Raw genomic sequence first — 16127 nt, forward strand, 5'->3', positions numbered from 1 at the left:
AAATGTACTGATGTGGGAGGGTAAAAGTTTGCAGGATCAGGTGCAAAAGGGGGAAGTGGAAGTACCCAAATGCTGCCAGGTACAAAGGGAACAAACTGGAAGTAATGGGGGTAGGGAGGAGATGTTTTCTCCCAGTGCTAGTGACTGTGGCTTGTACCATAGGAGGGGAAATGTTTGTAAGTAGACGGGTGCCTTTTAAATGGGTGAGGTCCCTTTAAGCCTAAGTTTCAGTTTCCTGGACTCATTTATTTCCTTCTAGCGGAAAGTGAAGAGCCTGTCGACAAGAGAAACGAAACTGGGAGAGATTAAACGAACAGCAGCAGGGGATGAGCTTGGGTGAAGGGGTGGAGACAAAGGGATGGGGATAAAAAGGGGCAGTTGGATGGGTTGGGTCCTGTAGCAGCTACATCCTGATCTGCAGGGAGGCTGCTTGTCCTCGGCTCCACTGGGTACAGCTGTGCAAGGTAAAAAGGAGGCGCAAGGTGTCTGCTCCGTAACGGGGTAAATGCAAGGTCATTGCATTGAGCTGGAGAGAGAGAGACACTCCGGCTTGAGCAGGGAATTTAGGATTTTAAACTCGTAGGAGTGACGTTTGGGGTTGAGAAGGAATTTTCCCCTGGGTCAGGTTGGCAGAGACCCTGGGTTTTTTTTTTTTTTTTCCCCCCCTTCCTCTGCAGCATGGGTCACTTGCAGGTTCAAACTTGCATAAATGGTGGCTTCTCTGTAACTTGTAGTTTTTAAATCATGATTGGAGCACTTCAATAACCCAGCCAGAGGTTGGAGGATCTGGTCCATTACAGGAGTGGGTGGGTGAGGTTCTGTCACCTGCAACGTGCTGGAGGTCAGACCAGATCAGTGGTTCTCAAATAGGGGTATGGGTGCTCGAGGTATTCCAGGGGGCACTCAATCATCTAGATCAATGTTTCTCAACTGGAGGGATGCAGCCCCCCAGGGCAGGGGTGGGCAAACTTTTTGTGTTGAGGGCCACATCTGGGTGGGGAAATTGTATGCAGGGCTGGGGCAGGGGGGTGGTGTGCGTGAGGGAGTGTGGGATGTGGGAGGGGGTGTGGTGTGCCAGAAGGGGCTCAGGGATTGGAGCAGAGGAGGGGTGCAGGGCGTATGAGGGGGCTCAGGGAAGGGGGTTGGGGTGCTGGAGGGGTGTGAGGTGCAGGCAGGGGGCTCAGGGAAGGGGGGTTGGGGTGCAGGAGGGATGTAGGGTGCAGCAGGTGGCTCAGGGCAGGGGGTTGGGGTGCAGGGTGTATGAGGGGGCTCAGGGAACAGGGTTGGGGTGCAAGAGGGGTACAGACTGTGGGAGGGGGCTTAGGGCAGGGGGTTGGGGTGCAGGAGGGGTGTGAAGTGCAGGCAGGGGGCTTATGGCAGGGAGTTGGGGGGGGTGGGGTGCAGGAGGGGTTCAGGCTCTGGCCAACTTACCTCAAGCGGCTCTGGCGTGGCAGCGGCATGCACCGGGGCCAGGGCAGGTTACCTGCATGCCTGTCCTGTCCCCTGCCCCACGCTGCTCCAGGAAGCGTTGCAGTCCCTCAGGGCATTGGGGGGGTGAAGAGCTCCATGTGCGCTGTCCTTGCCGCGCCTCCAGGTACCTCCCCTGAAGCTCCCATTGGCCGCGGTTCCCCGTTCCTGGCCAATGGGAGCTGCGGGGGGAGGGGGGGCGGTGCCTGGAGGCAAAGGCAACGCACAGAGCCCTCTGCCCCCCCCCCCCGCCCGGGGGCCACTTCTGAGAGCGGCGTGGGGCCCGCAGCACCATAGGGGGCAAACCCATGGGCTGGAACCAAAGTGCTGAGGGGCCGGATCTCACCCGTGGGCTGTAGTTTGCCCACCCCTGAGCTGGGGGGGTCACGGGACAGGTTTGGGGGAGTTGCAAGTTCAGGGCTGGCATTAGGGGGTGGCAAGCAGGGCAGTTGTCCCGTGTTCCATGCCACAGGGGACCCCGTGAAGCTAAGTTACATGCTTCAGCCCCCTGCCTGGGGCACAGGCTTCCGACAAGGCTCAGGCGTGACAAACAGGCTCAAATATCACCCTGAAATGTACGTACAATATTTCTATCCCAATCGGTTTATTTTACAATTGTATGGTAAAAATGAAAGTCGGCAATGTGTCAGTAACAGTGTGGCTGTGACGCTTCTGTCTTTTTATGTCTGATTTTACAAGCAAATAGTTTTTAAGTGGAGGTGAAAAGTGGGGTGCACAAGACAAATCCGCCCCCTAAAAGGGGCACAGGAGTCTGGAAAGGTTGAGCTCCACTGGACTAGCTGATCACGATGGTCCCTTCTGACCTTAAAGACTATGAGACATGAGCCTGGCTCATAATGCCCAGCCCCAAATCCTGGGGAATAGACTGCTTGTTCTTCCAGTGTGTTCGTGGAAGAGGTGAGAGCTTGAGAACCCTTTGGGGAAGCAACAGAGGGTCCTGTGGCACCTTTAAGACTAACAGAAGTATTGGGAGCATAAGCGTTCGTGGGTAAGAACCTCACTTCTTGCATCTGAAGAAGTGAGCTTCTTACCCATGAAAGCTTATGCTCCCAATACTTCTGTTAGTCTTAAAAAGAAGAACAGGAGTACTTGTGGCACCTTAGAGACTAACAAATTTATTAGAGCATAAGCTTTCGTGGACTACAGCCCACTTCTTCGGATGCATATAGAATGGAACATATAATGAGGAGATATATATACACACATACAGAGAGAGCATAAACAGGTGGGAGTTGTCTTACCAACTCTGAGAGGCCAATTAATTAAGAAAAAAAAAAAAAAAAAAAAAAAAAACTTTTGAAGTGATAATCAAGCTAGCCGAGTACAGACAGTGTGATAAGAAGTGTGAGAGTACTTACAAGGGGAGATAGTCAACGTTTGTAATGGCTCAGCCATTCCCAGTCCTTATTGACTCAGACTGGGAATGGCTGAGCCATTACAAACGTTGACTATCTCCCCTTGTAAGTACTCTCACACTTCTTATCACACTGTCTGTACTCGGCTAGCTTGATTATCACTTCAAAAGTTTTTTTTTTTTTTTTTTTTTTTTTTTTTTTCTTAATTAATTGGCCTCTCAGAGTTGGTAAGACAACTCCCACCTGTTTATGCTCTCTCTGTATGTGTGTATATATATATATCTCCTCATTATATGTTCCATTCTATGCATCCGAAGAAGTGGGCTGTAGTCCACGAAAGCTTATGCTCTAATAAATTTGTTAGTCTCTAAGGTGCCACAAGTACTCCTGTTCTTCTTTTTGCGGATACAGACTAACACGGCTGTTACTCTGAAGTTAGTCTTAAAGGTGCCACAGGACCCTCTGTTGCTTTTTACAGATTCAGACTAACACGGCTACCCCTCTGATACCTTTGGGGGAGGTTAGCGTTTACTGGTCATCTCCAGCAGAGGGCAGTGGTGCGCACACACCTCCCTCCCCCAATTGACTGGCAGGCAGTGGAATGGTAACAGGGCGGAGGGCTGGTGTCACTTTTGTACCTGCAGGTGCCTCTGAGGAAGACAACCCCCCTCGGGCGCCATGTGGCGGCAATCTCAGCTTCTCTTCCTGCTGTGTCTGGTTCTGTCCAGCGGCTCTGCTGACAAGTTTACAGGTCCGTTTAGTTTTGCTTATTTCCATTGCTCCCCAAAATCAAAATCCGCTTGGTGCGAGGGCCGGGGTGCTACGTGGACAGACAGCGCTGGGGACTGCGCGCTTCTGCTTTCTCCTTGCCGTGGGCAACGGCATTGTTTGCACAGAGTCAGCTCTGCCATCGCCCCACCCTGGAAGTGAGTCCCCATGGCCTGTGCTGTCCTTGCTCCCTTCCCTGCAGACCCCTAAACTCCCACGTGTGCGCGATGGATGCTTGTGTGATAGCCACTGTCATGCTATAGCATCATAGGCTTGCATGGTGTCTTAGAAGTGGCCTCGTAGCACTAAGGCAGAGGTTCCCAAACTTATTTGGCCTACCGCCCCCTTTTCAGAAAAAAAATTACTCAGCGCCCCCCTGGAAATCTACCTTCTTTAAGCGAACAAACAGAAAGATGCAGTGACAAATTTGTGTTCTTTTATGTATCTATATTTCTACCAACGTCCTACAATATAGTAAAGAAAGATGTGTTATTAGAATATCGCCCACGACATCAGGTATACAGTGGTTTTTGCGTAAGATGGCAAAAGACAACCAAACTAAAATACTAATGAAACTAATAAACTGGGTTTTGTTCTTTGCTCAGCATTAGATATATGTATTTGATATTAAACTGTCAAATATCAAACTAAATTGATCAAGAAATAATTAATTAAAAATAATCAATATGCAATTAAAAATCAGTTAATAGTTTTAATTTAGTTTGCCCTTATTTAAATAATTGTTCCTTATTAACACACGCCTTATTTACCAATTAACACAGATGATTCGATAGATATAAATACATGTTAATAGTTAACAGTTTTTTTTACGATTTCATTCCCGTTTTCGTTAATATTGTAATAAAAAATATGACAAATATATTGAATGTACACTTCAAATAGTACTGTACCGCCACAAGCCTGCTACGATTTTATTAGTAAGCACTAGAGACATAGAAACGTACGGTAGATATGTAAGAAAATGTATAAAAATACTCACGTGTAAATTGCTGTTTTATTGAAACAACAATAATACAATTTGCTTTGTATGTGATCCGTAAAGATCGAAGGTATCGAATATGAATAAAAATTTTAAATATTGAACTATTGTTAACTGCTTTTTACACAATTAAGAAACAATCTAAATTAGATTTCATACATGTCGCCTATTTATAGTATCGTATTGTAAACAAGTCATTACACGCACATATTCCTGCCGATGCATGCTGGACTTCCCGACAATGCGCGACACGCTCGCCTGCCAACACTTGCTTGTTAAGAGCTGTTGGCGGACTTGAAACCTGATTGGTTATAATTTGTGAATTTATTTGGAAAATAAAGTAATCACTACAACTTTAACTCTATGTTACACAACAGATGAAACATGTACGAACGGTTTTTCAAAATTTTCTTATATTCTTTCTTTATGCTTCCACCGCCCCCTTATTTTTATTCAACGCCCCCCAATTGCACCCGAGGCTACTACTGCCCCCCTGGATCGTTCCAGCGCCCCCCAGGGGGCGGTATCACCCACTTTGGGAACCTCTGCACTAAGGTCTCTAGTTAAGGCTGCATGACGGCTCTTCTTCTCGGGAGCTTCCTGAGACGTTCCAGACCTGGCCTCTGCCCAAAAATGTGTGTTTTGGTTTTTTTAAATGGTCTTTCGTTGGTGACGAATCACAGCTCATCTCCTTCTGAGCACAAGAAGAGGGGTGGGGAAAATACTCTTGTGACCTTTCTGTAGAGCAGTGCCATACGTGAAACCCAGGGCATAAAATGCTGAGCTCTGGGACCTGATCTTGCCAGTGGGTCGCTGCACCCACATGGATCCTCGCGCTGGATCAGGCCCTGGGTGTGGAACTAGCCCTCGCTTAGATGCACCTCTGGGTGGTCCAGAGAAACCTGGCTTTGATTGGACCAGTGTGGCAAGTACAGAAACATGAGCAGAGATGAGCACACAGATAAGGTTGGGAAGGGGCCAGGGGAGTCGTACAATACCGTGTTATTTGTGGTATTAAAGGCTGTGTTGTGATAAATACGCACAAGAGTTACAGGTTCTGAGCCCAACTTTAACTGTAGCCTTTTCTGGCTGGAAGGCCCGATGGGTCAGCACCCAGATCACTGCTTCACCCAGGAAGCAGCGGCACCGGAGGCAGCAAACAGGGCGGCTAACAGGGGAGTTTGAGAGGGAGTTTGCAGGGGGAGGTAAGGGGGGAGGCCGGAGGGCAAGGTGTGGTGTGTGCTCTGAGTCCACAGGCGCCGTGGGCAGGGAGCCCAGCAGGCATGAGCCAAGCAGCAGCAGCAGACAGAATGCAGATGGCTGCATGTGGAAGCTGTGGTATGTATATGGTCCTAGCAGGGGAGCCGGAACACAGGTATGTGTGTATGAAGTGTCGCCTGATAGTGTTACTGGAGGAAAAGATTAAGGGGCTAGAGATGCAGGTAGATACCCTGGTGGAGTTTAGGCGGGGGTTTGAGCAGCTGATGGAGGACAGGCAAGGAGGGGCTGAAGGAGAATGCCCTGCGGCGCAGGTAGAGGCAGAGGAGGGTGATAGGGGAATGGAAGGGGGAGAGCATGGGAGGTGGAACCATGTGACTGTCAGAAGCAGGCCAAGGAAAAGAAGGGCCAGTGAGGGGGGAATAGAACTCAGGAATAGGTTCGAGTGTTTGGATAGCGAGGTGGAGGGGCAGCAGGTGGCGGCTGAAGGTGGGAGAGTGAGGAAGAAGAGAAGAGCGGCTAGTCCGAGAGAGAGAGGGGAGGAGTTGATGGAGACAGCACCAATTCTGGGCCCCGGGAGGATTCAGGAAGGCATAAGGGGGAGCATTAGGGAAGATAGGAACAGGCTCAGGTCAGGACTAGAGGGATTAGAGACTAGATTACTAGATGGCACTGTTGCCAGGCGAAGGCAGGTGTATGTAATTGGAGACTCATTACTGAGGAGATTGGACAGGCCTGTGACCAGGGCGGACCCGGAGAACAGAAGGGTGTGCTGTCTCCCGGGCGCAAAGATACGCGATGTGGACCTGCGGTTGAAAAGGATCCTAAAAGGAGCAGGTAAGAACCCCTTGATAATCCTTCATGTAGGAACGAATGACACGGCTAGGTTCTCGTTAGAGAGAATCAAGGGAGATTATGCCAGGCTGGGGAAGACGCTCAAGGAGATAGAGGCTCAGATTATCTTTAGTGGGATTCTGCCCGTTCCGAGGGAAGGGCAGCAAAGGGCTGATAGGATTGTGAGAATAAATACTTGGCTAAGGGAGTGGTGCTATAAGGAGGGCTTTGGGATGTATGGCCACTGGGAGGCTTTTGGGGACAGACACCTGTTCTCGCGGGATGGGCTTCACCTGAGTAGGGAAGGAAATAGACTTCTGGGAGGGAGGCTGGCTCATCTTATCAAAAGAGCTTTAAACTAGGAAGTTTGGGGAGAAGGTTGGGAGATGCACAGTTAATCTCCACGCCAGATTCCAGTATGGAAAAGGTGAGTAAAATGAGAGGAGACATAGCCGGGGAGACGAGATTGGACATAGGAAGGACAGGGGGGACGGGCGCAAGGAGGCCCGCAACATATAGTGCTACTAATGGGAGACAGGCTAAACGACATACATTAGGGTGTTTATACACCAATGCGAGAAGCCTAGGTAATAAAATGGAGGAATTGGAGCTCTTGGTCCAAGAGCTGAAACCGGATATCGTAGGAATAACAGAAACGTGGTGGAATGACGGTCACGACTGGAACACAGGTATGGAGGGGTATACGCTGTTTAGGAAAGACCGGAACAAAGGTAAAGGTGGGGGGGTGGCATTGTATGTCAACAGTGAAATAAGCTGTAAAGAAATAATAGTGGATGGATTAGATAACACAGAGTCCGTCTGGGCAATACTCACACTGGGTAATAGGACTACTAGAGCCTCTCCGGGGATAGTGCTTGGAGTGTGCTATAGACCGCCGGGATCGACCCAGGATATGGATAAGGAACTATTTAATGTGTTTAGAGAAGTAATTACTAATAGAAACTGTGTAATTATGGGGGACTTTAACTTCCCGGATATAGATTGGGGCACAAACGCTAGTAGTAATAATAGGGCTCAGATGTTCCTAGATGTGCTTGCTGATCAATTCCTTCATCAAGTGGTAGCTGAACCGACGAGGGGGGAGGCCACTTTAGATTTGATTCTGGTAAGCAGTGAGGACCTCGTTGAGGAAGTGCTAGTGGGGGACAATTTGGGCTCCAGTGATCATGAGCTAATTCGGTTTAAAATACATGGGAGGAGTAACAGAATTAAGTCAAAGACTAGGGTTTATAATTTTAAAAAGGCCAATTTTAACAAATTAAGGGGACTGGTAAGGGAAGTGGATTGGGCAAACGTATTAAGGGATCTAAAGGCAGAAGAAGCCTGGGATTACTTCAAGTTAAAGATGCATGAGCTGTCGGAGGCCTGCATTCCAAAAAAGGGAAAAAGATTACAAAGCAGGAGATTTAGACCGAGCTGGATGAGCGACCGACTCAAAGGGGTGATTAGGAAAAAACAGAAAGCGTACAAAGAGTGGAAGAGGGGAGGGATTAGTAAAGAAACTTACCTTAGTGAAGTCCGAGAATGTAGAGATAGAGTGAGAAAGGCCAAAGGCCGTGTAGAGTTGGACCTAGCGAGGGGAATTAAAAGCAATAGTAAGAGGTTTTACAGCCACATAAATAGGAAGAAAGCAAAGAAAGAAGAAGTGGGACCGCTGAAGACTATTGCCGGAGAGGAGATTAAAGACAATCTAGGCATGGCGCAATATCTCAATGAATATTTTGCATCGGTGTTTAATGAGGCCAATGAAGGTATTAGGGATACTAGCACCACTACAGAGGGGCATTCGGGATGGGGGATTACCGTATTCGAGGTAGAAACAAAACTTGATTGCCTTAATGGGGCTAAGTCGGGAGGACCGGACGATCTTCATCCGAGAATATTGAAGGAATTGGCGCGGGAAATAGCAGGCCCGTTAGCGATAATATTTAATGAATCTGTAAACTCGGGGGTGGTCCCGTTAGACTGGAGAATAGCTAATGTGGTTCCTATTTTCAAGAAAGGGAAAAAAAGTGATCCGGGTAACTACAGGCCTGTTAGTTTAACATCTGTAGTGTGCAAGGTGTTAGAGAAAATTCTGAAAGAGAAACTAGTGGAGGACCTGGAGGTTAGTGGCAATTGCGATAAATTACAACATGGTTTTACGAAGGGCAGATCGTGCCAAACGAATCTGATCTCCTTCTTTGAGAAAGTAACGGATTTATTAGATAAGGGAAATGCGGTGGACCTAATATACCTGGATTTCAGTAAAGCGTTTGATACTGTACCCCATGAGGAATTATTGGTTAAACTGAAAAACATGGGGATCGATATGAAAATCCAGAGGTGGATAAGGAATTGGTTACTGGGGAGAATGCAGCGGGTCGTATTAAAGGGTGAACTGTCGGGTTGGAGGGAGGTTACTAGTGGAGTGCCTCAAGGTTCGGTTTTGGGACCCATTTTATTTAATCTATTTATAACTGACCTCGGGACCGATTGCAGGAGTGGGCTGATAAAGTTTGCGGATGATACGAAGGTGGGAGGCGTTGTAAATTCGGAGGAGGATAGGGATATCCTGCAGGGAGACTTGAATGAGCTTGTGAATTGGAGTATCAGAAATAGGATGAAATTTAATAGTAAAAAGTGTAAGGTAATGCATTTGGGGATGACTAATAACAATTTTAGTTACAAGATGGGGACGCATTGGTTAGAAGTAACGGAAGAGGAGAAGGACCTAGGGGTCCTCGTAGACCGCAGGATGACTATGAGTCGACAATGCGACGTGGCGGTGAAAAAGGCCAATGCTGTCTTGGGATGCATTAGGTGAGGTATATCTAGTAGGGATAAGGAGGTCCTGCTCCCGTTGTACAAGGCGCTGGTGAGACCTCACTTGGAGTACTGTGTGCAGTTCTGGTCTCCCATGTTTAAAAAAGATCAACTCAAACTGGAACGGGTGCAGAGAAGGGCCACTAGGATGATCAGAGGAATGGAAAACCTGTCGTATGAAAAGAGACTAGAGGAGCTTGGGTTGTTTAGTCTGACAAAGCGAAGGCTGAGGGGGGATATGATTGCTATCTTTAAATATATTAGAGGGATTAATACAAGGGAGGGAGAAGAATTATTCCAGCTTAGTACTAATGTGGATACGAGAACGAATGGATATAAACTGGCCGTGGGGAAGTTCAGGCTTGAAATTAGACGAAGGTTTTTGACCGTCAGAGGGGTGAAATATTGGAACGGCCTTCCGAGGGAAACGGTGGGGGCGACGGACCTGTCTGGTTTTAAGATTAAGTTAGATAAATTTATGGAGGGAATGGTTTAATGGTAAAACATAGTAGTCAAGGAAAACCAAACAATGGTAGGTAAATCGTATAATGGCTGACAGGGGTCAGGCTGGTGACTCTTGCCTATATGCTCGGGGTCTGACTGATCGCCATTTTTGGGGTCGGGAAGGAATTTTCCTCCAGGGCAGATTGGCCGAGCCTCTGGAGGTTTTTCGCCTTCCTCCGCAGCATGGGGCAGGGATCTCTAGCAGGAGGGTCTCTGCCGATTGAAGTCACCTAAAACAGGATTGGGGACTTCAACAGCAGAGTCCAGGGAAGGGGTAGGGACGGTTTTATGGCCTGCAGCATGCAGGGGGTCAGACTAGATGATCATAATGGTCCCTTCTGACCTTAAAGTCTATGAGTCTATGAGGAAAACACGGAGACGAGACCCCTGCCTCTTATAGTTTATAATCTAAGACGCTACCCTCTGCACCCAGAGAAGTCACCGGGGGCTCTGCATGAGTGTCGGTGTTCCCGTGCATGGATCCGACTGCAGGATTGTGGCCTAAACAAGCCTCTCTCCCCCTGCCAGAATCCCTTCTTATTTTGGATGTGCAAAAATAAGCAAACATTAAAACACACATGCTCCCCCACGTGCCCTCTCTAACCCAGAAGCCCCAGTAACACTCAAACTGTTTTTCTGTCATTCTCTTTAGATGATGAAGAGGATAGCTGCACATTAATAGATGCTCTCCCGTACGTGGTCGTGGGAGGAGGTGGGTTATTAATGCCCCTCCCCAATGGAGGCCGGGAGTGGGGGAGGGAGGGGGCAGAGGAAAAGGTGCATGATACTGGAGCAGTCCTATCCATACAGCCCAGGGTAATAGTAGATGGTTTTGTAGCAGGTGAGTGTGTGTGTGTGTGTGTGCTGAGTTTGTTAGTTCTCCTCACAGCACAAGGCTGGGATGGGAGGGGAGAGCAGCTGAAGTCTAATACTGCAGACAGCCCTTAACATGCTATATGACCCCCTGTAAACCAAACAGGGCCTTCCTCCTCTGCGGTGAACGCCTCGCTCGGGCTGAGTGGTTTGGGCTTCGAAAGGGGGCTGAAACAGAAACTCCTCTGATCTAGTCTGTCTCTCTCTGCTCCAGCTGCTCTGATGTACGCGGGACCAGCCGTGCTGGCTACGCTGGGGTTCCAGGCCACCGGCATAGCAGCCAACTCCGTGGGTTCCTGGCTGATGAGCTGGTCTGCCATAAGTTCGGGAGGCGGTGTGCCTGCAGGGGGAGTCGTGGCCACGCTCCAGAGCCTCGGTAGGTGGGACATGCCCCGTGCAAGGAACACTTCAAACCCAGCCTGGCTTTTAAAGAGCTTATTCCCCTTTCGTTTGCCTTTCACTCAGGATCGCTAGGAAGGGGGGTGTTTTGTAAGAAGAGCAGGGGGCTGGGAATCGTGGCACTTGGGGGGCTTTTAGTGCTAGTGAGACCAAACGCCCCTCTTGATCGGTATGGTGAGAGAGCCCCTGCCCTGGGGAGTTACCGTTCTAACTAGCCAGGGCAGAGGGTGGGGGGCAGCAGAGACAGTGGCAGTCACTTGCCCAGGTCCTGTACAGTGGAGCCAAGAACAGAAGCAAGGAGTCATGACGCCTGCTCGTGAAACAGTTGAGGTCAGATTGGGACCGTGTGACTCTCCCTAATATAGCGACCGAGTCCAGGCTGGCTTCTCGCCTGGACAGTGCGGGCATTGGATCTGTTCCCCATCCGCCGCCGGATTGACTGGGGTCTGCGCTGACTATTCACTAGCCTTTGTTCTGTGTTCCTTCCAGGAGCTCAAGCAGGCAGCGTGGCCTGGGGGTCGGTCGGCTCCAAGCTGGGCTACACCGTCCACCAGAACTTCATCTGCGGCAAGAAGCAGAAGTCCAAGAAGCAGTAATCCCCCTCCCCCTGCAGCTCTCCTCTCGCCGGCTGTCGGGAAAGCTGCCTCTGGGCTCGCCATACCGAGCCTGGGCATAGGCGTAGTTTGACTTCTGTATTTGGGGGAAGGGGTTTGATGCAATTCTCCAGGGATTTGCTCTAATTCCTACTGAAATCAATAGGTGTGTTTGGCCAGGTCTACCCTACCCATGTACTGTGGTATAACTACGTCACTCAGGTGTGAAAAATCCACACGCCTGAGCAACAAAGCTATACCAGCCCCCCGGGCAATCTGGGTGTGGGCAGCTTGGTGGGGTGTCTGGATGCAGGAGAGATCTGGATGCAGAGGGGCTTGTTGGGGGATTCCAGGTGCAGGGGGAATGGGACACTGTGGGGAGGGGGGTCCAGGTGAAGGTGGTTGGGGCACAGCAGGGTGGGTCTGGGTGCAGGGGGGCATCTGAATGCATGGGGGGTTGGGTGGACCGGGGGAGGGCAGCTCCCTGCACAGTGACCCCTCCTCCCCTTTCCGCCCCCCGTGGCTGAGGAGCGATCGGGGGCAGGTAGTGGGGGGTGGGGAAGCAGCTTTGGAGGGAGGGGGTTGCCAAAGGTGGTTGGTGCAACCGTTAAATGGTTCCCCCAAAGAAAGCGACTGAACAGACTGTGGCTATGGGGTTTAATCCTTTCTGGGCTGGGGAGTGGGAGACCGGCCAGCAACCTACAAGAGGCTGCAGAGGAAAAATAAAAAATAAAAAAACGTTTGCAGCCAGGAATCTGGATAGTCGTGTTGATTGACCACACGGTGTATGTCCATCATTCACCTGGCCGGCAGCAGCGTGAATTGAGCGGAAGTTCCCTGGGGCTTCCTGCCTCACATGGTTCCTGTAGTGCTCTAGACAGTGACTGCACTGTCATAAGGTATGCGCCATGTGCCAGGTTTCTTCCCCTGGAGTACAACCTACTTCAGAGCCCCCCCACCTCCCAGCACAGCAGCAACTCTCTCTCCCCCACCCCCACTCACCCGCTCTGCCGGGCTCTCCTCTCCTCACTGAAGAGGACTGGTCACTGCTCTTCTGTTCTCCCCTTCAACAAGGCCCCGCCCATGTAGGGGAAACTGACCAGCACAGGTAAGCGCCCTGTGTCAGCCGCTCATGCCTTCCCCCAAGTTCCTCTGTGCCCCCCAAGAGGGTTGGGGGAGGGGGTAGCAATTTCTTCCCCAGATGCCTTGTGCCTGCGGATCAGTACCCAGCCCATATGATGAAACTGACAAGCACCGCAGGCAGAGAGCTCCTGGCATCACCTCTCCCTATGTTCCTCCACGGGGAGGAAGTAGGAGGCAACTGCCTTGGCCTTGTATAGTTTACCTATCTCCCCCCTGCCGCACTTACTACCCCTCCCAGTACTCTCTACCTATGGGCCTGGGCCCTTATTGAGGGCACCAATGCAGCACTTAAGGTGATTCAATTTTGTTTGTAGCTACTCCAGGGCAGGATCTGTTCCCTGCCTGTCTGTCGCTAGCACTGGAGTGGCTAATAGTCCTTCCCTCGGGTGCCTACAGCCCCTAGACATGCACAGGGTCTTATATGAGTTTCAGTGCAAGACCGTGTGGACCCACTCCACATAACAGGAGTGGTGGCCCTTAGGTCCTGCATGAGTGCCTGTTCTCTGGCCTGGCCAATGACCTGCTCATGGCCTGACCCTTCAGCAGCCAAAGGGCGCCGGCGATCAGGAGCCCACTCCTGCAGCCCTCATGTGGGCCACCCTCCTTCAGCCGAGGCGTCTCACTGCAGCCAATGAATGCAACAGCAGCCCCCACCCCCTTTTGCGAGGGACGGGGGAAGGGAGCGCCCACCAGATAAATCCTGCTGATGACTCCCCTTTAGAAACCAGAGTGCAATTTAGATAGAGAAATGAATCATTCACCTGCAAGCTCCAGCAACCCCAGCATCTTAGGAGTTCTCCAGGGTCTTCTGTCTGTGATGAGACTGTATCGCCTTTGTTCTGCAGTGCCCCACCTGCTTTTGCACACAATCTGAGCACTGTAGGAGCTCTGCCAGCTGGGGAAGGCTGGAGTTTACGGTACGACTCCCTGCAAGGTACTCAGTTCTAGTGATTGCCAAAGGCCCTGTGCGAGATGGGGCAGAACTGCTACAGAGGTGAATGGTCCAAAGGTCCTTAATACTCCTTCGGTTTCCATAGAAAATGGACAGTGATTCCCATGACGAGTACGAAGCTCAATCTCCCCCCCCCCACCGCCCAAGATTGTGACCTATGTAGCGTAGCTTGTTTAATTAGATGAGCTACTAAGAGACGCTAAACATCACTGCTCCATCAGCTGCCTTTTTTTGTTGCACCTCCCCCATCCTCTATCCCTCTCCTTTCAAATGATGAACTTCCACGCGTAGGGATTGTGGGCAAGACTGCTGTCATTTGCGCTGCTGTAACTCAAGTGTTACACCATTCTAGCAGATGAGAATCTGGCCCCCTGTTTATACCAGTTGTCAGAAAAGCAGCTAGCCTCCAGTATGTGAATGCTGTCCAATGGACCCTCCAAAGTCTCCACAATCTTAATGATCGATAGTGCCTCGTTGTTTACTCATACCTACTCTCCCATCTGTTGTCTCTTGTCTTAAACTTAGATTGTAAACCCCAGAGGACAGGCACGGTCTTTTTGTTGTTTGTACAGCGCCTGGCACAACAGGGTCATGGCACATGGCTAGGGTTTGCAGATGCTACAACGAATGATGTGACACCTGCGGGTTGCAGTCAAACATTTTCTCCCGTAAAATGATCTGAGGTGAGGTTGGGGTTTAAGACAGAGCCAGTTCGATAGACTTCATCCTTTCGTTCTTATTCTGCGTGTGCATTGAGGGTGCTTATAGCAAGAGTTTCTCTAGGGAGATTCCTCGCGTGTTCTGCGTTCATAGGTTCTAGGACTGGAAGGGACCTCGAGAGGTCATCGAGTCCAGTCTCCTGCCCGCATGGCAGGACCAAATACTGTCTAGACCATCCCGGATAGACATTTATCTAACCTACTCTTAAATATCTCCAGAGATGGAGATTCCACAACCTCCCTAGGCAATTTATTCCAGTGTTTAACCACCCTGACAGTTAGGAACTTTTTCCTAATGTCCAACCTAGACCTCCCTTGCTGCAGTTTAAACCCATTGCTTCTGGTTCTATCCTTAGAGGCTAAGGTGAACAAGTTTTCTCCCTCCTCCTTATGACACCCTTTTAGATACCTGAAAACTGCTATCATGTCCCCTCTCAGTCTTCTCTTTTCCAAACTAAACAAACCCAATTCTTTCAGCCTTCCTTCATAGGTCATGTTCTCAAGACCTTTAATCATTCTTGTTGCTCTTCTCTGGACCCTCTCCAATTTCTCCACATCTTTTTTGAAATGCGGTGCCCAGAACTGGACACAATACTCCAGCTGAGGCCTAACCAGAGCAGAGTAGAGCGGAAGAATGACTTCTCGTGTGTTGCTCACAACACACCTGTTAATACATCCCAGAATCATGTTTGCTTTTTTTCCAACAGCATCACATTGTTGACTCATATTTAGCTTGTGGTCCACTATAACCTCTAGATCCCTTTCTGCCGTACTCCTTCCTAGACAGTCTCTTCCCATTCTGTATGTGTGAAACTGATTTTTTCTTCCTAAGTGGAGCACTTTGCATTTGTCTTTGTTAAACTTCATCCTGTTTACCTCAGACCATTTCTCCAATTTGTCCAGATCATTTTGAATTATGACCCTGTCCTCCAAAGCAGTTGCAATCCCTCCCAGTTTGGTATCATCCGCAAACTTAATAAGCGTACTTTCTATGCCAATATCTAAGTCGTTAATGAAGATATTGAACAGACCCGGTCCTAAAACAGACCCCTGCGGTACCCCACTCGTTATGCCTTTCCAGCAGGATTGGGAACCATTAATAACAACTCTCTGAGTATGGTTATCCAGCCAGTTATGCATCCACCTTATAGTAGCCCCATCTAAATTGTATTTGCCTAGTTTATCGATAAGAATATCATGCGAGACCGTATCAAATGCCTTACTAAAGTCCAGGTATACCACATCCACAGCTTCTCCCTTATCCACAAGGCTCGTTATCCTATCAAAGAAAGCTATCAGGGACCCTAGAAACCAGCGAGGCTGGAAAAAGACTTTCCCGGCTCTCCTTTTTTCTCCTGGCCTGAGCAGTGCCGCATAGAGACATGCTGGCTTACATCATGTAAACCAGGCTGAGTCTCAATCCCCAAATCTTGTGCAGAAGGACTGAATAAAGCT

The 16127-nt window shown here is 49.6% G+C and overlaps 1 protein-coding gene across 1 annotated transcript; it reads left to right on the plus strand.

Moving 5' to 3' along the window:
* The first annotated feature begins 361 nt into the window (after nucleotides 1-361).
* IFI6 (interferon alpha inducible protein 6) lies at nucleotides 362-12612 on the plus strand. Its single transcript, XM_054011609.1, has 5 exons — nucleotides 362-464; nucleotides 3488-3594; nucleotides 10646-10705; nucleotides 11081-11242; nucleotides 11755-12612. Exons 2-5 carry the CDS (start codon nucleotides 3522-3524, stop codon nucleotides 11859-11861), a joined length of 402 nt encoding a protein of 133 aa, XP_053867584.1. The 5' UTR covers nucleotides 362-464; nucleotides 3488-3521; the 3' UTR covers nucleotides 11862-12612.
* Nucleotides 12613-16127: the final 3515 nt, after the last annotated feature.

Source organism: Malaclemys terrapin, chromosome 22 (assembly GCF_027887155.1).
Source record: "Malaclemys terrapin pileata isolate rMalTer1 chromosome 22, rMalTer1.hap1, whole genome shotgun sequence".
Classification (NCBI taxonomy): Eukaryota; Metazoa; Chordata; order Testudines; family Emydidae; genus Malaclemys; species Malaclemys terrapin.

Excerpts from the sequence above, each read along its gene's own strand:
- IFI6 (XM_054011609.1), top strand. The coding sequence starts at position 3,522 with ATGTGGCGGCAATCTCAGCTTCTCTTCCTGCTGTGTCTGGTTCTGTCC. Across the intron at positions 3,595-10,645 it reads CTCTGCTGACAAGTTTACAG|ATGATGAAGAGGATAGCTGC; the intron begins GTCCGTTTAGTT and ends CATTCTCTTTAG. Across the intron at positions 11,243-11,754 it reads GGCCACGCTCCAGAGCCTCG|GAGCTCAAGCAGGCAGCGTG; the intron begins GTAGGTGGGACA and ends TGTTCCTTCCAG.